This window comes from Lactuca sativa, chromosome 4, assembly GCF_002870075.4.
Source record: "Lactuca sativa cultivar Salinas chromosome 4, Lsat_Salinas_v11, whole genome shotgun sequence".
NCBI classification, from domain to species: Eukaryota; Viridiplantae; Streptophyta; class Magnoliopsida; order Asterales; family Asteraceae; genus Lactuca; species Lactuca sativa.
The window spans coordinates 38,733,075-38,758,252 of NC_056626.2; the positions used below are offsets into that span (position 1 = coordinate 38,733,075).

Below are 25,178 nucleotides of genomic sequence, written 5' to 3' on the forward strand. Positions count from 1 at the left end.
TAATCCATCATTCTTTCAACTAGATAAACTTATATCATCATATTTGAATACCAAGTTCTCAAAATTTCCTTATGTTCTTTCTTCATCCAAGATATGTATCAACATTTAAACATCTAGCATATATTTATATGAAACATCATATGTAACATGACAATTTATGTATTTCGTCGTATGATTTTTTATACAGTTACATTTTGACATATTTATCATTATGAATCTAGATTTCCCTCCTACAAGTACTACTTTTGTTGATCTTAATTGCAATGACTTATAATAAATCTCTACCATCACGAGGAACAAGACAATTACTAGTTAAAGCATGTATTGACCTTACATTCAATAGAATTGTACAACTTTTCAAAAGACATAGTGATATTGCAATGGAACCAAAGGAAATACACATAATGTCTGGTTTATCAAGAGGAAGGGGAGAGAGATGAGAATGATACGATGGGTAGGAACAATTCACAAACCAGAAGCATGTAGATGAACGAATAAATAAGAAAAGAAAGAAGTGGTGGGGTGGGGCTAAGTGGTGGGCCCATTTCTTTTTTAAATAACAAAAAATAGTAATTAAAATTAAAAAAAGTTGAGGGCAAAAAAGTAATTTCATATAGGTTTAACTAGAAAATTTTAATAGAGTTAATCATAAAGACCACTAATAGGACAAATTTAAAACTAAAAGGACCATTGATATGAAATGTCTGCTTAAAAGGGATCATTCACATTAAAAAAAGTTTTATAAGGATTATTTTAGGAATAAAAATGAAAACCATAAAGACTCTATAAAATATAAGATAAATTGAGGGTTAAAGTTATAATATTCAAGGGACCATATATGTCAATTGTTTGGAATACATATGGAAGTTGGGGGAGGAAACAAACCGCATTTTACAAAACTCACGATCCGTAGGTTAGAAAGGTTTTAATTTGGAATTGGTTTTATAAATGACCGTTGGAATTGGGAAGCCAAAAGGTTTAGGTCGGTGTATTGGCACATAAAATATTACCTTCTCCACTCTTCCTTCTTCACTTCACTCATCCCGCTTCATTCTTCAAACACCGTCGGAGACGACTCGTCGCGACCTCTGTAATTCAGCTCACCGGAGACACAAGCACCCCCACCCTTCGTAAGACACTCACAACCATGTCGGTAATCCTAAGAAATTATCTGTAACTTTTCATTCTTTTTCCCTCTTATTTTAGTTCTCTAGGGTTTTCTGTATTTCAGATGTTGTAGTCTCCTCTGTATGTATGGATACGAGAAAAATCGAAGCATACTCTAGTTTTCTAACTACACAAGTTGTATTGCGACTTAAGAACAAAAGGAAACTACATAGTTTTTCTGTAGTTTTGTTGGCTGTTTCATAAAAGTTTTCTTCTCTATCTTTTTATTGATTTTTTTTTCACTGTAAAATCTGATTTAGCGTGTCTGGTACGCTTGTTTCAGAATTTGTTCTTATGAATAACCAATTTTATCAGCACACGATGTTTTACTCAAATCTCTTTTTGTGGAAGATTTAATCACATAATGATTATTTTGTTTCTTGTTTCTCTTCTGTTGATTTGCACTTTAGTAATAAAATAACTCTGGTCAAACTCTTGCATGGTTTGAGTGTATTAGGTTTACCATATTATAGTTTGTTGGTTTGTTTTATGAGGTTAAATCATGTTTTGATTGTTTATTAACATTTTTACTCGATTCTAATCTTATTTTAATATTGCCCTAACAACAAAACAACATTGCTGTCACTGGTTATTATTAGGGTCGCATAATCTGCCACATTTATCAAAGTATAGTTGGATTCCCCATGTTACATGACTTTTTGAAGATTGTAAAGCTTCCATACGTATTTCAGTTACTAATTTATGGTTATTTGATAGGATAACTGGAAAAGTCAAGGTAAGAAACTAAACTTTACTTTGCTGATTACTTAATATTAATATACATGCAAAATGTCTAATAGGGTAATAATAAAAAAGCCTTTCCATACCATTTACAGGCTACAGAAGTTCAAATTGCTAATGTTGTATGCATTGGATGTTGGACAACCAAATGTTGAGGTATAAATAAATGTATATGCTTACATGTTCACAACATTCATCACATGTTACTATGCTTTCCTATTAAGTAACTCGTTTACTAGCCAATTTATCCATGTAGTGTTAGCGGTTTGATTTAAAACCTTCTAGTAGTTTTTCTCATTCAAGTAGCTGACAAAAGAGTAGTTAAAAAAGGTTATTACTGATGCAGGAAACAATGAGGTTCTTTCTGAAAAAAAAACAATTTTATATATTAGCATGTTGTTTTTCTTTCCTACCTTTTCTATTTTAATCCTAAGAGCAACTTAGGGCGTCTGTGGTTCAAGGGTTCCATAGAAATATGAAGGAATTGGAATGGAAGATTCCTTAAGTTACACACTTGGTTGACAAAATGGATCGAATTGGATTCCATTAAACTCCCCCAAAATCTTTATTCAACATATTTATCATTCCTAGGGAAGAATTGGAATTCCTTTATTTACTTCTTCATTAAAAAAATTAAATTTGTCCTTACAACCAAATGTTTTTTTTTTGAATCTTACACCTTCTTCTCTTTATTCTCACCCCTATTTATCCTAATATACAACTCTATAAATGCAGATATTTATAATCAATTGTTATATTATTAATTAGTTACCTATCTTCATTTTTAATGGCATATTCCTTTTCTTTTAATGTTTATGAAATTAAAGTATGTTTGATGTTTATATAATTAATGTTTGCTAGCTGTCTTATGAGTAAATTCTTTTCCAGTAAATATCTATTATTTTATAAAAAAAATGTCACTAAAGGGTGTTTTGGTCATTTAACATAATTTTCATTTCAATTCTTTTGAATCATTTTCAAACCAAACACAAAACAACACATGAAATGAATCGAAATCCTTTCCATTTTCTTTCCAATTTGTTTGACAAATTCCATTCATTATAAAAGTATTTTGCGAAGCACAAGTTACCTTACATTACTCTGAGATTAATTGCTATTCTTAATTCCAATCCATTTGAGAAATTCCATTCATTACTCTGCAACAAGAAAAGGCTTTAGAAACCAATTACAAAACTTGGGGTTTAGAAAAGGAAAAGAAGATGCCCCCGAGAATCAAAGTGTTAACATGTATGTTTTTACCCTTGACACTAGAAAAAACTTCATAATTTTTATGTTCTTATTTAGTTTTTCTGTTAATGTTTAAAGGTACACTTTTAGTTCCATTGAATCTCAAATACCTTTGCTTTATCAAATTACTTCCTTCAATCCATTGATTACAAGCTGACAAAGCATGGAAACAACATACAGGTGTACAGGTAGCTATAGCTATGAGCCTATGACCCTGTTTGTGTATTTCCAGAAATATCCCTCTGTTTCTAAAACTTTTGCTTATTTATTATCTTTAGGAAAGGATGTGCTTATTTTCTTAAAAAGATTATGAATATTGCATGGAAAAGTCCTTCAGCACTTATTTAGTATATATGCTTGGTAATTCTTTACAATTTATATTTGTTATTTAGTAAAAAAAAATTATTTATTTAAAAAGTGTACTTTCTTTTGGCAAATTTAGACATCATGGAAGGGAAATGCCACATGGTGTGGTATTTGGTGGGTTGAAATGTTAGAAACAAGTGGTGAATATAAAGAGGGTGCTGGTGTTGTTTAAGGTAATAATCAATTCTCTTTTGTGAATAAAAATATAAATATGAGAATTTCGTGAAAAACTTTAATTTTTTTTGCAGGAACATCTTTGTTCAGCTGTGATGCTTGAACAAGGATCTTATTGCTGTTACCTTTTAGCCAAACTAATTATATTAAGAAAGTATGGATTTCATCTCATTCTTTTTGATGATCTATACAAGAAATGCCATCAGGTATTGCAATTTTTGTTAATATTTTAATAGATAATTTTCTTTAATATTTACTCATAAGAGCAATGTATTTCTAGCTTTTCATCAGAAAACAACAATCATTAACTTGAAGGGTATTTCAAGAAAAACTTCAATTTTTTGCAAAAACATCATATACCAAGTGCAATTGTGTTGGTCAATGTTTTATGTATGGTATGAGTATGATAGATTGTTTTTCTGTTGGCAAGCAAATTAAGGAATAATAATAGTAAATATATGTATCTGGTTTATAGGTCAGCAACCCCGGACCCAACACGTGTATGATGGTGTGATACTTAAATCGGTAAAATGGTGGATTTCACATTCAGCCTATTTATTAATATTGTGTAGACTTTTCCAAGGTCCAATGATTTATTCAACATAACCGACTTCCTGATGCTTTTTAAGATTATGCACAACATCCAGCTGAAGAAGTTGATGAATAAATACATACACACACACACAAAACTCCATTATCACATGGTTTTTGTGGGTTTTCATTCGTGTAGGTCAACAACTTGAAATTGTTGGATGACATGGCAGAACTGAGTTCAACCAACTGAGTTACATGATTATATAACAGAGCATATGATGGGTGGGGTATAAATGATAAATTTATGTATTTTTTCAATCATTGATGCTCAGTTACATGTGTGTGTGTGGTTGGTTTTAATTCTTTAATCCTCTTGGTGTTCGACAAAGGTTAAGGTTGTGGAATATTGTTTCATTTTTTTTAAAAATAGAATTGAGTTTTCATTTTCAGTTTTCAATAAAAATTTTAGAAAACGCATTTGGTTGAAACCGATGGAGTTTTCATCCTCCATTTTAGAAATTTAGAAAACTGTAAAGTTCACTTTTCTAATTTACATATATAATTTGACAAACTAAAAGTTTTCACTTTTTTTTTTGAGATCTTTTGAAAACTGGATCAACCAAAGGTGTTTTCAAGAAATTTCATTTTCATCTGAATTTTCGACAACCAAACACACCTTAACCATCTCTTTGTCAACACCAAATTTCCCTCAGAATTAACAATTTCCTTTGATTTCAAGTGGTCATCAAACCTTCTTTCAGCGAAGCCTCCCTTCTATTTGAAATGTTTTGTTACCTGTTTTCCTGCATTTTTGTCCACCACATGTCCTCCCCCTCTTTTATTTTGAATTTTTTTAACTCAATTTTAGATTATTTAGGGTTTCACTGTTTGGGTTGTATTGAATATCATGAATCCTTGGATTGCATCAAGTTCCTGATTACATATGGCCATCTGGGAAAACCTAATAGCATCTCCAAAATGATATTTGTTATACTTTCCTTGATAATTATCTTTCTGTTACATAAACCTAATTTCATTCCTTGTTATATATAGTAGCAGTTGACAAATTAGTCGCTTATGATGCTTTAATGCTTTTGTGCTTCACTGACTTACTAGAGGGTGGTGATTGTTTAATGGAAGACTTATACGAATGAAAAATCTATCTGCATGTGGGATCGTAACATAGTCAACCCCAACAACAAGGCTGCTACTGCCTTAAGTTAATCCAATTCTTTAAACCTGATTGATTGCTTTGATACCAAGTACTTTGACTTTATAATCTTTAACTTGAAGACATGCTAACAGGTTATTTTTGATTTTTTTGGTGGACAAGGGTATTTCAAGAAGAACATTTTCGAATGGGCACTGGGAGGTTACATAGCCTTTGATGAATTTGAGAAAACGTCATATGCCAAGTGCAATTAAGTTGGTCAATGTTAAACAGTTTATTATTTTTTAAGGCGGATTGTGTACAAAACAAGTGCTTAATAATTTATCTGCATTTTTTTAAAGATACACATGGATGATTTATGCCAAGGCATGTGTATCACTTGTATGCTAATTAATCCATGTTGGTTTTGTACCTTTCCAAAGAAATCTAAGTTCATGACAAAACTGCTCTTTCTTTTTTACTGACTTGCTATATTTTCATTGGTGAAGGTCCACAACTTGAAATTGTTGAATGACATGGCAGAACTGAGTTCAACCTACTGAGTTACACGATTATATAATAGAGCATATGATGGGTGGGAGCAATGAAAATATGGTTAGAAAGTATGTTGAAGGAGCATAACTAAACCCTAAATCTCTAAAAATAGTATCTTTTTGAAAACATGGTACTCATTTCATTGTTTGATAATATTGTGTTTTGTCTCTTGTTCTCAACTTTATTAGTCCATTTTGCCAATGTCTTCTTCATCTCTTCCATTTGCATGTTTAAGGAGCATAACTATATCCTAATAATCCCTGAAAAGTCTCTCTAAAAAAGAATATTTTTTGAAATTTTGTTACTCATTTCATGATTCCATAACAGTTTTTGGTCCATGGGTTTTCAACTTTAACAACATAGATATTAAATATATATTTCAACATGAACCATTTTGCCCTTGTCTTCTTCATCTCTCTCATTTCCATGTTCAAGCAGCATAAATAACACCCAACAAAATTCTTCTCTTTCCTTAATAAAAAAAAAAGAAAAGTTTCATCTGATATCTGATATGTTTAAAAATTATTGTTGTTATTGTTTCAGATCATCAGAAGACACAAATGTATTTTCAAGATCCTCTTCAAAAGAACTTTGTCTTCATGGGAGCTTTCAAGATCTCTCTCTTGCGAATGGAACTGAGAAGATACTTGATACAGTTACTACTTTAGGTGTACAGGTAGCTATAGCTATGAGTCTACGACCCTGTTTGTGTATTTCCAGAAATATCCCTCTGTTTCTAAAACTTTTGCTTATTTGTTATCTTTAGGAAAGGATGTGCTTATTTTCTTAAAAAGATTATGAATATTGCATGGAAAAGTCCTTCAGCACTTATTTAGTATGCTTGGTAATTCTTTACAATTTAAATTTGTTATTTAGTAAAAAAAATTATTTATTTAAAAAGTGTACTTTCTTTTGGCAAATTTATACATCAAGGAAGGGAAATGCCACATGGTGTGGTATTTGGTGGGTTGAAATGTTAGAAACAAGTGGTGAATATAAAGAGGGTGCTGGTGTTGTTTAAGGTAATAATCAATTCTCATTTGTGAATAAAAATATAAATATGAGAATTTTGTGAAAAACTTTAATTTTTTTTTTGCAGGAACATCTTTGTTCAACTGTGATGCTTGAACAAGGATCTTATTGCTGTTACCTTTTAGCCAAACCAATTATATTAAGAAAGTATGGATTTCATCTCATTCTTTCTGATGATCTTGCTATTGCAACTTTTGTTAATATTTTAATAGATAGTTTTATTTTACTATTAGTATTTAATAGATAATTTTTATTCAATATTTACTGATAATAGCAATGTATTTATAGCTTTTCATCCAAAAACAACAATTGTTAACTTGAAGAAACTCTTATTTTGGGGATTATGTTTTCAAAAACAATCAAGAAGGTTAGGATTTGATACATACGTTTCATGCATATAGGATTAATTTTGCCTAAATCAATGTACATTTTTGCTGTTACATGGTTTGTTTTTTTTCTTATCAACTGTAGATTTCATATTCATATATACACACTTAATGTAAACCCTCTGGCCTTTACATTTCATTAACCATAGTTACAGATTTTGTTGTTGTGGTAGTTAGTGGTAGAACAAGGGTTTTCATCTCCTATGCTATGGTATGTGGGGAAGATTATTATTTAACAAAATAAAAGACAACTTACTTTTGTTTATGGTGTCAGTTCTTTTTAGGGCTAAATGCAATATATAACAACTTACTTTCCTTTCTTTGTGTTAAGTATCCTAGTTTCATTTTTTTTTTCTATTATAGTATTCTACTTTCAACTTTTCAGATTAAGAAATTAATAATTATTTAAGTAAAGATACCATTATTATTGAAGAAAAAAATTGCAGTTAATGGTTTTTCTTTGTTTCTCTTTCATTGATTTGCGTCTTACTAGCAAAATAACTATGGTTAAAATCTTGGATTAGTCATTTGGTCTGAATGTGTTAGGTTTGACATATTGTAGTTGTAGTTGGTTTGTTTGTGAGGTTCAATCATGTATTGATTTGTCTATTAATATTTTTACTCCATTCTAATCTTATTATTGATTTGTCTAACAACACCACCTTATTATTAAGGTCACATAATCTGCCTGCCACACTTATCAACACATAGATTGATTCCCCATGTTATATAAATTTCTAAAGATTGTAAGTAAAGCTTTATTTATGTATTTAATTTCTAATTTGTTTGTGTTTATTTGATAGGAAAAGCTGGAGAAAAAGCTAAATGACCATATACGGTGCCAAGGTAAATAACCAAACCCTACGTTTGTATGTTGTAGTTGAATGTTATTTAGATGCTAAGCTATAAAATCTTATATTAAAATATTATACTTTCATAATCTAACCTATGATATGAAGACATTGTAATTTTATTATTTTTCCTATTAGGTCACTGTACTTTGAAAAACTAAACATGTTTGGTTTTGGATACCATTTATAGCATTATAAATTCAAAGTTTTTATTGTGAAGATAGTTTACTATCAAAATCTAACCAATTGCCTGCAAAATTATACTCCAAATCGTAAAATTATAGTTTCAAAATCCACCCTTTTAAGACAATGTATTTTTAATACATTCTACTTTAGAATCTAAACTTGTTTAACCATGGTTACCAATTATAACATTATACTTTATATTTATTTTATTTTTCATATTAAGACACCATAGCTATTCATTAACAATCAATTTTTTAGTTTTTAACAGGCTTGGAGTAATTATAGTTCTCGTGTGTTAGTGAGTAATAAATACACCGTCAATTCAAATTATTCATTTCTCTTATTGGAAGTTGTATCTTTCCACAGAATTGAATCTCACTCAATAAAATGTTTAAGTGAATGAAACTTCATTGATTTAAATTTAGTCATGTAATGTTTTCTGTGTTGATATTCATATTAAAAATATTAATTCGTTTTGAATAATGGCAACAAGAGAGGCAGAGATGAATCATCAGATGATGCAACAAGTTTCTTTGGATATCACCAAATTGGTTATGATAACAACAAGCCTCAAAACATATGTTAAATTTTGAAGGGAAATTGTGGGAAATAACAAATAAGGGTGTTGTTATCATTGAATCTCAAATAAGGTTAATTATGCCTTCATGTTAGGAAATTACCATCTTCTATCCACTGATTACTAGCTGACAAAGCATGGAAGCGATATGCAGGTAGCTACGAGTCTATGACCCTGTTTGTGTATTTCCAGAAATACCCCTCATTTTCCTAAAACATGTGCTTATTTATTACTTCGGGAAATGGTGTGGTTTGTGGTGGGTTGAAATGTTAAAAACAAGTGGGTGATGTAAAGAGGTATTAAACAATTCTCTTTTGTTAATAGAAATTTTTTATACGAGAATTTTGTTAAAAAAAACTTCATTTTTTTCTTCATTCAGCTATGATGCTTAAACAAGCTTTTTATTATTGTTACTTTTTATCTAAACCAAACCAAACCAGTTATATTAAGTACGGATTTCATTTTTAAAATCAACCATATTAAGACATTGTTTTAATTTCTTTTTTCTAGTAAGACCATGTAATTCTAATTTCTTTACCATTAAGATTTTTTTTTTTTGAAAATCTAACTACTTATATTATTATATTTTCAAACTCCAACCTATTAAGAAGTTGTTTATTTTCCTGTTAATCTGAAGGCTAAACTTGATTAGCATTATACCTTCACTTATTTTCTATTAAGATTGTACTTTCAGTTTTAACATGATACTATTTCTTATGAAATTATACCTTCGTAATCTAACATATTAACACACACTTGACACAATGTACCTTTTTTTTATCTTCTATAATGACTTTTTGTTTTACTATTAGTATTTAATAGATTTTTTTCTTTAATATTGATTCATAAGAGCAATGTATTTATAGCTTTTCATCCAAAAACAACAATTGGTAACTTGAAGAAACACTAACAGTTTTTTTTTTCTTATTATTATTTTTTTAGTGGACAACTAGGGTATTTCGAGAAAAACTTCAATTTTTTAGTTGAAGTTCTCTACTACTTTTGTCACTGTGAAATCCAATCAATACCGATGAAATGCTTAAGAGCTTGGTCAGGCTGAGATGATTATGTATGATAAAAGCAGGACTTTAACTTGTAACCAAATGGAGTTCAAGAAATGCTAAAGCAGCTATTGCTATCTCTGTATCAGAAATTACACAGATGGATTCGTTGAACTTACCTAATTTTCCCTTATACATTTTCATATCTTTTTATCATTCTAATGTTCTGATTTGTTAAATGTGCAGACACCTGAGATTCTTCATTTGTTAAAGCAGATCAAGGAGAAGCTGAAAGAAGTTTGATCAAATGGTAAATTCTTTTGGTAGCAATATTTAACAATTTTAAACAGTACAAAATGCAATTTTATAATTTAAACTAAGACAAATATATTACATACTACCTCCGTTCCAAATTAATTTTCCACATTTGACTTTTGAAGTCATTATTCTTCAACTTTGACCTCAAATGATAATACTTGATGCAAAATATATGGATGGATTGTATTTTAAATTTCTTTTCATTGTTATAAGTTTTATCAAGTAACACAATTAAAAATATTTAAAGTCAAAGTTGAAGAAAAAAGACTTCAAAGTCAAAAGTGGACAATTAATTTGGGAGTATATTAAAATGGAAAAAATACCATAGGAACGAAATTCGTTTTATTCCGTTTTTTTTAAATTGCAAAGAAAATATGAATTCTGTCGGATTGATTCATTAGTTTTTAGTCCGCCTTTTTCCTCTATGGATTTCCATCAAGGTTCTTGAATCTTTACTTTTAAGTCCAACTGAATTTTGGAAAAAAAAAGAAGCTTATATCAGATTGTGTATTGTTCCTGATATGAGGCACATAACTTTTTTTTTCTCAAGAAGTGTTGCAGTGATAATGTGCTGCCTAGATTAAAATGTCTTATATTTTCTGGATTTGTGTCTTATCATCTGGTATGTTGTTGTTGGACTTTAGCAGCACCAATAGAAACTTTACACCAAAATAGAAACAGGGACATGAAAGCAACTTTACAGGGGACAAAAGTTAGAAGGGCAAAACTGGAAAAAACTATGCAGTTTTTGGTAACCTAAACAGGGACAGAGCATACCAAAGCTTTTTGAGGCTTTTCTTATTGAACTTCATAACAGAGAAAAGTGACATATCAGTCACGTACATAGCAGGTCTATTTAAAACAAAAACTTACATAAAAATAGAGGACTTTCAAACACTAGTTTGATTTATTCCACATTAAAATAAAACACGTGAGCAGCAGCCTCTGAATTAGCTCTCAATAGTTGTTACATTCTTTTGTGCTATAATTAGATATTGTTTATTTGTTCTTATAATCTCTGAGGTTTTCATGTTTTGCATTTGTGTATTCCACAAGGCAAAATATATTTATGATTTTTTAAAATGTGATATACTACTCTTTACTTCTATAGTCAGGTTGCTGGTTTAGGTCCAAGAGCTAGGGAATCTTTTTGCAAATTTGGTCCTTATTTCATGGTTTCTCAATCGCTTTTTGTACCTGGGTCATCACCTAGATGTTAAACAACATGTCCTTATCTTCGTCTCTTTCTTTTCCATTTTCAAGGAGCATGATGAAATTTCAACAAAATTTCTCTCTTTCCGAATATGTTGAAGGAGCATAGCTGAACACTAAATCCTTAAAAATAGTGTCTTTTTGAAAATATGGTACTCTCATTTCATTGTTTGATAATATTATGTTTGGTCTCTTGTTCTCAACTTTAGCAGTCCGTATGTTAAATTTATGATAATGACCATTTTGCCAATGTTCAGGTATCATAACTTACCCCCAACAAAATTCATCACCTTTCTTAAAAATTCTGTCATACGTTTAAGGAGTATAATTATATCCTAATAATCCCAAAAAGATTCTTTAAAAGAAGAACATTTTTTGAAATTTTGGTACTCATTTCATGGTTCCATAACGTTTTCCTTAATGAGGATTCAGACTGGTTATTGCTAATGTTGTGATGCAGGAAACAATGAGGATTCAGACTTGTACTTAGAGCCATCCATCACCAATATATATATATATATATATATATATATATATATATATATATATATATATATATATATATATATATATATATATATATATATATATATATATATATATATATATATATATATATATATATATATATATATAGAATTAGAAACTATACCCATATGTAAGTTTTTACACACAATTCTAAGAGTTTAAATTTTATCATTTTAAAATTATTTTTAGTTACTTGCCCTTGCAGCTTCTCAACCTTATTTTGTACCAACATGATTCCAGTTTTTCATTAAAGAATTTGTATGCAATGTATCATTTGATCATCTATTACATTTAAGTTTTTAAATTGCATTGTTGCTCATTCTCCCATTTAAATTTCATGGGTTTAATTATAATAGCAGTTCTATTGATTTTAAAAAAAAAAGTCACTAAAGGGTGTTTTGGTCATTTAACATCATTTTCACTTCAATTCTTTTGATAGACATGCAAACCAAACACAAAACAAAACATGAATGGAATTGAAATCATTTCCATTTCCTTTCAACCATACACATGACAATTCCTTTTAGCCATCCGATTGCGGGTGGTATGCTGTGCTTTTCTTGAGGGAAATTCCATGGAACCTGAATAGTTCCATCCAAAAATGACTGACAAAGATCTTGTCTCGATCAACCTGTTCTTGTAATAAAGATTTCCCTGGTACAGGCTAAATTCCCGATGTGAATTGCAGTCGACTTCCAGCTCCTTCTTCACTCGACTTATGAATGCCATCTCCTCCCTGAGTTTGTTCCAATGTTTCCAACACCCAACCTCCATATTCTGCATCTCAGCATCCAAGCCCTTGCGAGAAAGAGCATCCGCTACCTGATTACTTGCTCCCATTCTATACTGAATCTCAAACTCAAATCCCATTAGTTTGGAGACCCATTTCTGGTAGTCACTACCCACCACCTGCTGTTCTAACAGGTACTGTACTTGAGATTGAGTTGATCAGTCCGTACAATGAACTTCCGGCCTAACAAGTATGCCCTCTATTTTAGTATGACTTTAACAATTGCCATGAGTTCCTTCTTATAAATGGATTTGAGCCTTGCCCTTGCCCCCAATATGGAACTGTAGTACGCTATGGGTCGACTGTCTTGGGTTAGAACTGCTTCCAATCCATGCCCCGAAGCATCAGTTTCAACCACAAAGGTTTTTTGGAAATCCGGCATAGCGAGAATCGGCACTGTGGTCATAGCTTTCTTCAACTGCTGGAAGGATTCTTTTGCTACTTCATTCCGCCCAAACTGATCTTTTTTTAATTGATCAGGCAATGGTGAGGCGATTCTAGCATAACCCTGGACAAACTTTCTGTAGTACCCTGTCAGGCATAGGAATCCCCTTCGAACTCTCAACTGCCACTCCTTCCGAAATCTCATGACCCAAGTATGATAATCGCCTTTGCCCAAATTCACATTTTTTTATTCAAAAAGAGTTGATGCTTTTCCTGTAGAGCCAGAACTGTGATCAGTTGTTTTTCGTGGGCTTCGGTACTAGAGCTATATATTAAAATGTCGTCAAAAAAGACTAGGATGAACCTTCGTTTAAAAATGGCCGGAAAACCTCATTCATGAGAGATTAGAAGGTTGCAGGGGCGTTAGTAAGCCCAAAGGGCATTACCCGAAATTCATAGTGGTCGTCATGTGTTCGGAATTCAGTTTTCTAGATATCTTCCGTCTTCATCTTGATTTCCCGACTGAAGGTCCAACTTACTAAAAATGATTGACCCGTGCAACTCATCAAGGAGCTCATCAATAACCGGAATGGGGAACTTGTCGGGAACAGTAGCCCGGTTGAGAGCCCGATAATCAAAACAAAAACGCCAAGACCCATCTTTTTTTTTTATACAAGGATAACAAGGCTCGAATAAGGGCTTCTACTAGGTTGAATCACACCTGCCATAAGCATTCCTTGAATCATTTTCTCAATTTCTTCCTTTTCAAAGTGAGAGTACCTGTATGGTCTCACACTCACGGGATCGGTGCCTTCCTTCAACGCGATTTGATGCTTAATGTGCCTTTTTGGTGGCAGTTCGGTGGGTTCGTCAAAGATTCCTTGGAATTGGGACAAAATGGGCTCCAAGAATTCTGGAACCATCCGAGCTGCTTCATCTTCCTTCTCAGTACTGTTGAGCTCAATCAACACTCCGGTCTTCTCTTTCCTTATCGTTCTCTCCATGGCTTTGAGGGATACTAAAGACTTTCCTAGTGAGGGGTCCCCTTTTAGGCTCACTTGTCGATCCCCTACGGTGAATACCATAGTTTGGTACTTCCAATTGGTCTGTGTAGTTCGCAATGTCTCCAGCCACTTCATTCCCAGTATCACATCCGAGCTCCCTAGCGTCAACGGTAGAAATTCTTCAACAATGTCAAGCTCTTGCAGTTGTAGCATCACCCCTTTGCAAATGCCCCTCCCTTCTTCATTGTCACCAGTTCCCATTCTGACTCCATAAGGTTCTGTGTCAGTGATGGGTAATGCCAATTCCTTTACAATTTGGGAAGAGATGAAGTTGTGGGTTGCACCGGGATCGATGAAGGTTACCACGGCCAGGTCAAAGATTTTTCTGGGCATCTTCATGCATTTTGGTGAGGTCAGACCCGCTACTGAATTGAGGGACACCTCGATGAGTTCACCCATCAGTTGAATCGAGGGCAGCAGGAGGGTCTATCACTTCCGTCTCTACTTCTTCCTCCTGCGCTTCTTCTCTTTCTTCTACCAATATCACATTCACTTAGGACTTGCATCGATGGTTCTTATTCCACTTCTCGTCACAGCGATAACAGAGTCCACGAGCCCTTTTCTCGTTGATTTGTGCCTCTGTGAGAGGTCGATCTCCCCATAACTTCTTCGGGTAATTTAAGTGGAGCGGGATGATGGGTAAGATCCATGGATCTGGCCCAAATCGAGGGGAGTTCACATTCGTCATTCCTTTCTGATACTGGGCTTAAGACCTTTGATGAACCTAGCGATGGCGACGCGATTGTCAACTGCCTCTAGGGTGCCGCTAACTCGACAAACTTCCTCACGTACTCCGTCGCCGTTCCCGTTTGTTCCAGTGTAGACCATTGTTCGTAAATGTCCCCTCCTTGGATCGGCCTAAATTTCTTCAAGAACACCTGTTTCATCTGTTCCCAGGTTGTGATTGCTTCTTGCTTATCGGACCAACGGTACCATGAAAGTGCATCCCCGCTCAAACTAAGGATGGCAGCTTCCAGTTTCTCTTCGTTGATCAATTGATAGATGGCGAAGTATCTCTCAGCTTGCAAGATCCAACCGTTGGATCTTTACCATCGAAGGTAGGCATGTCTATCTTCTTATGGCGGTATTCATAACGCCCTCCACCTCTTCCTCCATCGTTTTGGTTGACGGTTCCAAAGACGAGACCACTTCCATTGAAGCTTAAACCTCCTTGACTGGCGCCGCCCTGACCGGAGCCTCCATGGCCGGAATCACCCTGGCCATATCCCCCAGCTACATCGCTTCCCACACCTTTGCTCTTGTTTTGCTGGTGCCCGATGGGAGTGTGATACAACCCAGCTCAAAGTGTACATACACAAGGAGGCCAAAACGAGTCAAACCTCGTGACCCGGAATCAATTGAACAGGAGCAATTCAATGCCATTTTTGGGATTTGATTAGACCCATTGGGTCAACGAAACAACGAGATAATGGAAAGGTGGGGGGCAGTTAACAAGCTAGTTTCCAGGAGCAGTTAGTGATCATTCCAAGTGTTAATTAGCAGGTTACGTTTCAATTGTTTTTCAGTTCAATAATTTTATCATTTGTTTGTTTGTATTGGAGACTTTGCCCCTCTCGAATCGGGCCCTTTAATTTTATCTAATCATTTAATGCTTGCTGTAATTCTGAGATCCTATCAGAGTGATAAGGAGAGAACCTTGAGTACCAGAGGTCCCATCGTTCTTTTAAAGCAACTTAGCTAAAGTCTTGTTAATTTGTTCTTGATTCTGCCTCATTTCATCTTGCCCATTAAGGATGATATCCATTCTTTGCTTGATCTCTTGGATATCACCACCGTGAGAGTGAAGTTGGATCTGCATAATCCCAACTTGTTCTTCAACCTTCTTGACTGCAACGGCCTCCTTCGATGCTCCTCCCATCGGAACGAACTTCTATGATACCAATTGATAAGCTCTTCCTTTCCTGTAACTGAATTCTTCACAACCAACACACAATTGAACAAATAAAACGAAGGAAAGAACCAAAAGATTACTGATCATTCATAACAAAAGCCCCATATTCGAGAGAGGGATTTCTCCTGGTTCTAGAAAGAACTTCTTACACACACAAAGCAAAAGCTAGCTAATATGTCCTCTAACAAAAAGCTGTAACTGCTCTATAGGACACATGCATCACCCCCACGATCAAAATAGTGCTAAGGTCACTAACAAAAGCAAAGAAACAACCAAAAAGATTATTTTCTGAGAATCATCTTCCCAGACCTCAGTCTAATGGACTGGACTCGTAATTCATAGGTCCTCTTGGGCCTCTTACCCTTCCTGGAGTAAACTAGGAGTGGTTGATGCTTATCACAATCCACTGATTACAATTAGACAAAGCATGGAAATGATATAAAGGTGTACAAGTAGCTATAACTGTGAGTATAACCCTGTTTGTGTATTTTCAGAAATACCCCTTTGTCCCTAAAACTTGTGTTTTTTTATTCTCCTCAGGAAATGATGTGCTTATTTATTTAAAGAGAAATTAAATATTCTCTTACTTTTTATTCCTATAAATCTTCCTACCCAATTAAATGATAGCATGTGTCACATTTAATGCTCATTTAATAATATTTTAGTATACTAAAATGATACATGTCATTATTTAATTGAATATGAGGATTTGTAGGAACAAAAGTAGGAGAATATTTAGTTTCTCTTATTTAAAAGATGCTAAATATTGCATGGAAAATGCCTTTAGCACTTGTTTACTAGGCCTGGTAGTTCTTTACAATTTATATTTATTATTTAGTCAAATTTTTTATTTATCTAAAAATTGTAATTTCTTTTAGCAAATTGAGACATCAGGGAAAGAGAAATGCCGCATGGTGTGGTCTTTGGTGTGATGAAGTGTTAGAAACATGCGGTGAATATAAAGAGGGTGCTGGTGTTTAAGGTAATAATCAATTCTCTTTTGTGAATAAAAATATAAATATGAGAATTTTGTTAAAAACTTCATTTTTTTTGCAGGAACATCTTCGTTCAGCTGTGATGCTTGAACAAGCATCTTATTGCTGTTACCTTTTAGCCTAACCAATAATATTAAGAAAGTACGAATTTCATCTTATTCTTTCTCATGATCTATACAAGAAATGCCATCAAGTATTGCAATTTTTATAAATGTTTTAGTTGATAATTTTGTTTTACTATTAGTATTTAATAGATAATTTTCTTTAATATTTACTCATAATAGCAATGTATTTATAGCTTTTCATCCAAAAACAACAATCATTAACTTGATGAAACACTAACAGTTTTTTTCTTCTTATTATTTTTTTAGTGGACGACAAGGGTATTTCAAGAAAAACTTCAATTTTTGAGAACACATCATATGCCAAGTGCAATTGTGTTGGTCAATTTTTTATGTAAGGTTCATGACTATGTGTGACAACTCGAAGTTCGTTCCATTATTTGTAACCCGTTTCGTTAATACATTCGTCGTTTTCAATTTCGTTTCCGTTTACGTCATCAAATAAAGTCATAAATGTGGGATTTCTATTATGACTTAATGAGTGTCCTAACGCGTTTAGAACTCATATTAACACCCCATTCTAGTAATCGGAATATTTTTAAAATCGACCATATCGGGTTATGACAACTTAATCGGGTGCGACTAAAAGCCACGTCTAACGTCGGTATCGGGTAAAATTCCACCGTGTCCCGAACTTGGAACATATTTAAAGTGGATTAAGCTCCCATTTAAAGCTTTTACACTCTCTCATTACTCTCTCTCTCTCTAACCTCTCTCCTCAATCCAAACTTAAGGTCCAAAATCATCAAATTAAAGCTCCATTTCATCAAGGTAACCTCCCTAACTTGTTGTACAACCTCTCTAGCTTCCAAATTCGTGGTCAAACTATGGAATAGGACCATTATCATGAGTTTACGGCCCTAGAACAGTCCTAGGCCGTGAACTCACATAAAATGGGTTTTAGAGCCCAAAAACCCTTCCAATCGACATTTGGAGCTTAGATATGGCTGGATGGCTTAATGGAATGGACTTAGAACACCTTAAACTTAACTTTTGGGGAGTAAACTTGAGTTTACTGCCCAAGAACATGCTTGGGCTGTAAACTCATATTCATGGGGAGTAAACTCAAATTCAAGTGTTTAAATGCCACTTAAACACACCAATAGCTTTGGATTAAATTCTAGAACCAACCACAATCGATTTAGGGGCCATAAACATGATGAAAACCCTCCCTTTAGGAGCTTACGGCCGTAAACCCCCCAAGAATGGGTTCCTGGGTCGTAAACTCATATACACTAGTCAAATGATGTCCTAAATTCATCCTAAGGCTTGTAAAAATTCTTTGAATCACATGTGATTGATCTAAGGCCACCAAATCATTAATATAATAAGGGTATAGGAGCTTACGGCCGTAAACTCCTAGTTTAGGGCCGTAAACTCCCTTTGATGGTCCCTTTGGTGTTTTAACTCATTCCTATGCCTTATATTAAATCATAGCAACCTTCCTCAAGTGTTATTTAACCATTTAGCACCATAAAACCCCTCATTCATGAGTTCATGGCCGTGAACTCATGTGGAGTTGGTCTTAGGGCCGTAAACTCCCTAAGGAGTTTACTCTTGAAGAGCAAACTCATTATCCGAGCCCTATACGTCCGTAGATGCCACCCGGGTCACTCCAAACACTTAATTTGAAGCGTTTTCTTGTATTGGAGTGTATAATCCTATCTAATTAGTGAATTAAATTCTAATTAGATATATTTTTATATCATTTCAAATTACATAGGAACCTCGTGCGTTAACAAGCCCCGAACCGACATTTAGCATCCAAACCGTCATGTTTTCTCGCCTGGTGAGTTCATACCCCTACCTTTTTTCAATGTTTTCAGGGGGAGAATACAAGCAAAGTACAATGAATACCTGTACTCAAAACTTGTTTTATATGTGTTGTGTTTCATATTACATATGCTTTTAACACTGATAATCATATCTGATGACAGTATGAACTTGCAGAACACATTATCGTAGTATTTGTGAAAAACATTATAAAATGTTGTATTTTATATTTTCACAAATGGTTTTCCACATTTTATCAGTTAAGATCATAACATTTGATCTTTGAACATGAAACTGAGTACACTGTTTTGTCCTCAGTAACTCTCCACAGAGACACGTGAGTGGAGGATCATTGTTTGTAATAAGTATCTTTCTGTATTATTACTAGTAAATTTGTTATTCCTATAAATTGGAGACACGTCCTCGGAGAACACTCCACAGAGATACGCGAGTGGAGGACCACCACTATAACCAGAATCTCTTAGATAGGGAGCGTGACTTGAGTGTATAGATCTATACGGGGCTGACTACCCCACACCTGGCTGCTAGCTACAGCCGAACCAAAAGGTTCAAGGGTGACGAAAGTCATAAGGTGATGTGAACTACTTATTACCATATCTAGTCTATCGTATGGTTATGGAACTCGCAATTTGGATAACAGAGATTTACTTGATAGTAATAATGAATAAAGTAACTAGTTTACTTGTGCATATTAGTTTATTACATGTGTTAAAACTAATACATTTCACAAGGACAACCAAGTTTTCGATATACATCTTTTACATTACAATTCAGATTGATAACCAACTTTTTAGGAAAATATGGGATTTTCCTGGGGTAACATTTGTACATAACCAGATTCGTGTAACAAACCAGATAACTAAACCTTACAATTCACAAGAGTAACCATGTTTTTCAGTGTACATCTTTTACATTACATTTCAGATTAATAACCAACTTTTAAGAAAATATGGGATTTTCTTGGTGCGTAACTTTTCAGAAACAGAAAGGAAACAAATGCATTTTCAGAAAACAAAACCGCTTATGAACTCACCAGCTTTATGCTGATTTTCAAATTGCTTGTATTCTCAGGTCCGCATTAGACAGGTACCCGATGATCCTTTTGGCGAAGACGGAGTGCGTAGAAGACACTTCTTACTTTTGTCTATATATATACATATGTATCACACTTGTAATACCTTTTACTTTAAAACAAATGTAAAATCTTTATATGTAATATAATGGTTGTTTACTTTGCTTACTATGTACATTGGATTTGATACTCAACGTGGAGTCTGCCCCGTAAATGTTTCCGCCTTGGGTTTTCGGGGTGTGACACTATGATAGATTGTTTTTCTTTTTACATTTGTTGGCAAGCAACTTAAGGCATAAAAACAGTGTATATCTATCTAGATTATAGGTCAAATCTTGGATTCAATGAGAGTATGTAGTCCGCTTTCTAAAAGCTCTGGATGAAATTAGTTTAATAGGAGAAGATTGTCAAATAAGACATTAGTAGTTGATACATACGATTCACACATGGGGTTAATTTTGGGGATTATGTTTTAAAGGACCCTCACGAAGGTTAGGATTTGATATTATTTGATACATACGTTTCACACATATGAGATTAATTTGGCCTAAATCAATGTACATTTTTTGTTGCTCCATGGTTTGTTTTTTTTATCAAGTATAGATTTCATGTTCATATATACACTCTTAGGCCTCGTTTGTTTTTCTACAAAAGCACTTTTTGAGCACTTTTCCCTTCTGGGGGGTAGACGTTTCTCAAGTGCACGTCTTCTTCCGCAAATATGGAAAAAGACAAAAGACATTTAACCACTTCCAAAACAAACAACACCTTAATGTAAACCCTCTGGACTCTACATTTCATCACAATAGTTACTGATTTTGTATTTGTGGTAGTTAGTGGTAGAACAAGTGTACAATGTTCTTCCAGAGAAATTGAAGACAGGAAATTGGTACCTTACAATTTACATCATAATTTTGTGTTCTAATACTTTCATCACTGAAATTGTATATATCTGAAACCTTATGAGATTCCAAGTAGATGAAGTTATTAGTGGAGAGTATGTTGAGTAGTTTATTATTTTTTAAGGCGGACTGGATACAAACCAAATACTTTATAATTTATTTATCTGCATTTTTTTAAAGATACAAATGGATGACTTATCTAAGGCATGTATGTCACTTGTATACTAATTTATCCTTGTTGGTTTTGTACCTTTCCAAAGAAAATCAAGTTCATGACAAAACAACTCTTTCTTTTTGGCTTACTAACTATATGTTCAATTTTTCATTGGTGTAGGTCAACTATTAGACTAGGAAAAACTTTATGATGTATATTGTATATTTTGTAATTCTCGTGGTACTAAACTGTAACATTTGTAAGTATATATACATATTCTAGTCAATGAGGAAAAGGGAGACACGTTGATCAATTGATAGATGGCGAAGTATCTCTCAAGTTGCAAGATCCAATCGTTGGGATCTTTATCATCGAAGGTAGGCATGTCTATCTTCTTATGGCGGTATTCATAACGCCCTCCACCTCTTCCTCCCTCGTTTTGGTTGACGGTTCCAAAGACGAGACTACTTCCGTTAAAGCCTAAACCTCCTTGACTGGCGCCGCCCTGATCGGAGCCTCCATGACCGGAATCACCCTGGCCAGATCCCGCAGCTACAGTGCTTCCCAAGCCTTTGTTCTTGTTTTGCTGGTGCCCGGTGGGAGTGTGATACAACCCAGCTCAAAGTGTACACAAGGAGGCCAAAACGGGTCAAACCTCGTGACCCGAAATCAATTGAACAGGAGTAATTCAATGCCATTTTTGGGATTTGGTTAGAACCATTGGGTCAACAAAGCAACGAGATAATGGAAAGGCGGGGGGCAGTTAACAAGCTAGTTTCTAGGAGCAGTTACTGATCATTCCAAGTGTTAATTAGCAGGCTACGTTTCAATTGTTTTTCAGTTCAATCATTTTATCATTTGTTTGTTTGTATTGGAGACTTTGCCCCTCTCGAGTCGGTCCCTTTAATTTTATCTAATTATTTAATGCTTGCTGTAATTCTGAGATCCTATCAGAGTGATAAGGAGAGAAACTTTATTCTATCTTCGTTATCTCTTCATTCATATTCTTCTCTTTCGCTCGAATGGCTAATCTACATCCTGCTCTTACAGTTACCAATATCAGGAATTTCATTCCCATTGTGTTGGACCATGATGATGGGCAATACACATCATGGGTGGAATTCTTCAAGATCCACTGTCACGCCCATGACATAATCAATCACATCATTCCCGCTGAAGGATCTTCATCTAAATCACCCGGTGATAAAGATAAAGAAAAGATTGACGAGAAATTTCCATAGAAACGATTAGATTCTTTAGTTCTACAATGGATTTACAGTACAATCTATAAGGATTTACTAATTACCATTCTCAAGCCAGACTCTACTGCTGAACGGGCATGGAAAGCCTTGGAGAATATACTTGGAAAACCAGTTCTTTAATGTTCGGTGGGAATCTTTTCCCAATGTTTCTGCCTAGTGTCAAGAGTTAAAAACTCTCTCTGACCAACTCTCAAACGTTGATGCACCTGTTTCCAAGGATCGGTTGGTGCTACAATTAATTGTTGTTCTTGGTGAAAAATATGAAAACATAGCAACACACTTGCAACAAACCTCTCCCCTGCCTGATTTTTATATAGCAAGGTCCAAATTCATTTTGGAAGAAACCCGAAAAGCTCACATTGCAGCCACATCTTCCACTGCACTACTTGCTGCCACAGAAAAAGCTTCAGCAGTAGCTCAACAATCCATCTCACACAACACAAGTATTCGCAATCGATCCGGTTATGATCAGCAACAAAACCACATAGGAGGCCGTGGATAGTAGGCTCGCGGTGGAGGAAAATCAGGTAGAGGAGGGCGTGGACGTGGGAAAAATTTTGGTCAGGGTAATTACTTTTATATACAAACTCCTTGTAATGGTTAGAACTCTAATGGTTGGAATCCTACTTGGCAACAACAACAACAGTGGAAAGCCCCTCCTGCACCATATCCAACCACACCAGGTAACAGGCACCCTAACCAAAACACATTTGCAGGTGTTCTTGGCAGCCCACCTTTTGGTTATGCAGAATCATATACACCAACAAACATCGAGCAGGCTATGCACACAATGACTCTCAATCCTGATCAGAATTGGTATTTGGACTTCGGGGCTACAAATCATATGTCAAACAATAAAGGTAACATTTCCCGTTATTTCAATAGTAGTATTTAAAACAACATAGTCGTTGGCAACGGTTTCCAAATCCCAAATCATGGCACCGGTCACACAACCTTACCACCACCCTTTCCACCGTTACAACTCAAAAATATTCTTCACGCACTTAAACTAATAAAAAACCTTTTGTCTGTTCGTCGTTTAACCACTGATAATAATATATCCATTGAATTTAACCCTTTTGGCTTTCTTGTGAAGGACTTTCAGACGCGGATTCCTATCCTCCGATGTAATAGCACAAGAGATCTCTATCCTTTATCATCGTCGTCTACGCAAGTCACTCCTTCCAGTTTTGCTGCCCTGTCTCAAGACCTATGGCATCCCCACTTAGGGCATCCTAGTTCATCATTATTGCGTGTTTTGAATAAGAACAACTTTATTTCTATTGGCAGATTTTCCGATAAACATTTATGTCAATCTTGTGTGTTTGGTAAACATATTAAATTGCCTTTCTATAGTTCTTTGACTTGCACCTCCATGCCATTTGACATATTGCATAGTGATTTGTGGACCTCCCCGGTTGCAAGCACAGGAGGTCATCGATATTACCTCTTTTTCTTTGATGATTATACCAACTATGTTTGGACATTCTCATTAATTAATAAATTACATGTGTATTCCACATTTCTAAACTTCTCCAAATTTATCCAGACACAATTTGAGCGTGATATTAAATCGTTTCAATGTGATTACGGAACCGAGTAAAATAATAAATCCTTTCATGATTTTTGTACTAAAAATGGAATGGTTTTCCGTTTTTCATGCCCCCACACTTCACCACAAAATGGTAAATCCAAACGTAAAATTCGATCAATTAATAATATAATTCAGACTTTACTTACACATGCCTCTCCCCCCCCCCCTTTTGGCATCATGCACTCCAGATGGCCACATATCTTCTAAATATTCTACCTACTAAAACCAAAAACCATTCCACCCCTATATACTTGCTATACCGCAAACATCCCACATACCATCACTTAAGAACCTTTGGATGCCTTTGCTATCCTCTATTACCTTCCACTTCCATTCACAAACTCCAAAATCGATCCACCCCGTGTGTTTTCCTTGGTTACCCCTCTTATCATAGGGGATACAAATGCTACGAACTATCCACACGCAAAATTATCATCTCAAGACATGTCGTCTTTGATGAACATGTTTGTCCCTTTGCTACTCGCCACTCCACCCCTCCATCTTATGAATTTCTCCACTCGTCTTCCGATGAGCTACATCCCACCATATGAAAATCAGTATCTATGAACCAAAATACTACCCCACCACCTCCACCTACAAACCAACACACTACTACACATCCTTCATCTCCTACCCCACCCCACCCCCATCACCTTCATCCCCTCCTCCTCCTCGCTATGACGCCACTCCCCGCTATGTTTATAGTTGGCGTCCAAAACCCACCGCACCTCAACAACCTTCACCCATCACCCACACTTCGACATCTGCCACTACCTCTCCCACACCGAACCCCACACCAGTATCCCCTACTCAACCAACCCGCACTATGACAACCCGTAGCATGACTGGGAACACAAAACCAAAACAAACCCTTAACCTACACACCTCGACTACCTTCGAACCATTACCCCGTAACCCCACCGAGGCGCTTAACAAACGCGTTTGGAACCGTGCCATGACTGATGAGTTTAATGCTCTTATTGACAATAAAACTTGGGAGTTAGTACCTCGTGAGCCGCATATGAATGTTATACGTTGCATGTGGATTTACAAACACAAGACCAAGTCAGATGGTTCACTTGAGCGCTACAAAGCACGACTGGTCTG

At 34.7% G+C, this 25,178-nt stretch overlaps 1 protein-coding gene and 3 long non-coding RNA genes across 12 annotated transcripts; 3 read left to right on the forward strand and 1 right to left on the reverse strand.

Annotated features, from left to right (window-relative positions):
• The first annotated feature begins 883 nt into the window (after positions 1–883).
• LOC111917736 (uncharacterized) lies at positions 884–12,008 on the forward strand. 9 transcript variants are annotated; one of them, XR_008231433.1, is made up of 17 exons: positions 884–1,149; positions 1,232–1,903; positions 2,004–3,156; positions 3,235–3,344; positions 3,435–3,516; positions 3,599–3,695; positions 3,771–3,902; positions 3,977–4,091; positions 4,172–5,449; positions 5,564–5,659; positions 5,890–6,003; positions 6,479–6,611; positions 6,702–6,779; positions 6,869–6,957; positions 7,035–7,114; positions 8,157–9,263; positions 9,910–12,008. It is a non-coding gene; the product is annotated as an uncharacterized LOC111917736 (long non-coding RNA). The 9 variants fall into 9 exon arrangements; XR_008231430.1 differs by having other exon boundaries at positions 884–1,153; positions 1,767–1,903; positions 4,172–6,003; XR_008231432.1 differs by having other exon boundaries at positions 884–1,153; positions 1,885–1,903; positions 4,172–6,003.
• A 401-nt stretch (positions 12,009–12,409) lies between these two features.
• Positions 12,410–14,663, reverse strand: LOC111917734 (uncharacterized). The gene is made up of 2 exons (XM_052770192.1): positions 13,565–14,663; positions 12,410–13,473 (listed from the first exon to the last, which is right to left on the reverse strand). The coding sequence occupies exon 1, from the start codon at positions 14,661–14,663 to the stop codon at positions 13,869–13,871; it is 795 nt and encodes a 264-aa protein (XP_052626152.1). The 3' UTR covers positions 12,410–13,473; positions 13,565–13,868.
• A 1,844-nt stretch (positions 14,664–16,507) lies between these two features.
• On the forward strand, positions 16,508–17,710 carry LOC111917735 (uncharacterized). The gene is made up of 4 exons (XR_006190219.1): positions 16,508–16,640; positions 17,055–17,158; positions 17,233–17,312; positions 17,543–17,710. It is a non-coding gene; the product is annotated as an uncharacterized LOC111917735 (long non-coding RNA).
• Positions 17,711–21,505: 3,795 nt separating this feature from the next.
• Positions 21,506–23,832, forward strand: LOC111917733 (uncharacterized). Its single transcript, XR_002858995.2, has 2 exons — positions 21,506–23,337; positions 23,574–23,832. It is a non-coding gene; the product is annotated as an uncharacterized LOC111917733 (long non-coding RNA).
• The last annotated feature ends 1,346 nt before the right edge of the window (positions 23,833–25,178 follow it).

What these genes read in the sequence shown, in the direction of transcription:
- LOC111917734 (XM_052770192.1), bottom strand. Translation starts at nt 14,663, where the DNA reads ATGGGTGAACTCATCGAGGTGTCCCTCAATTCAGTAGCGGGTCTGACC.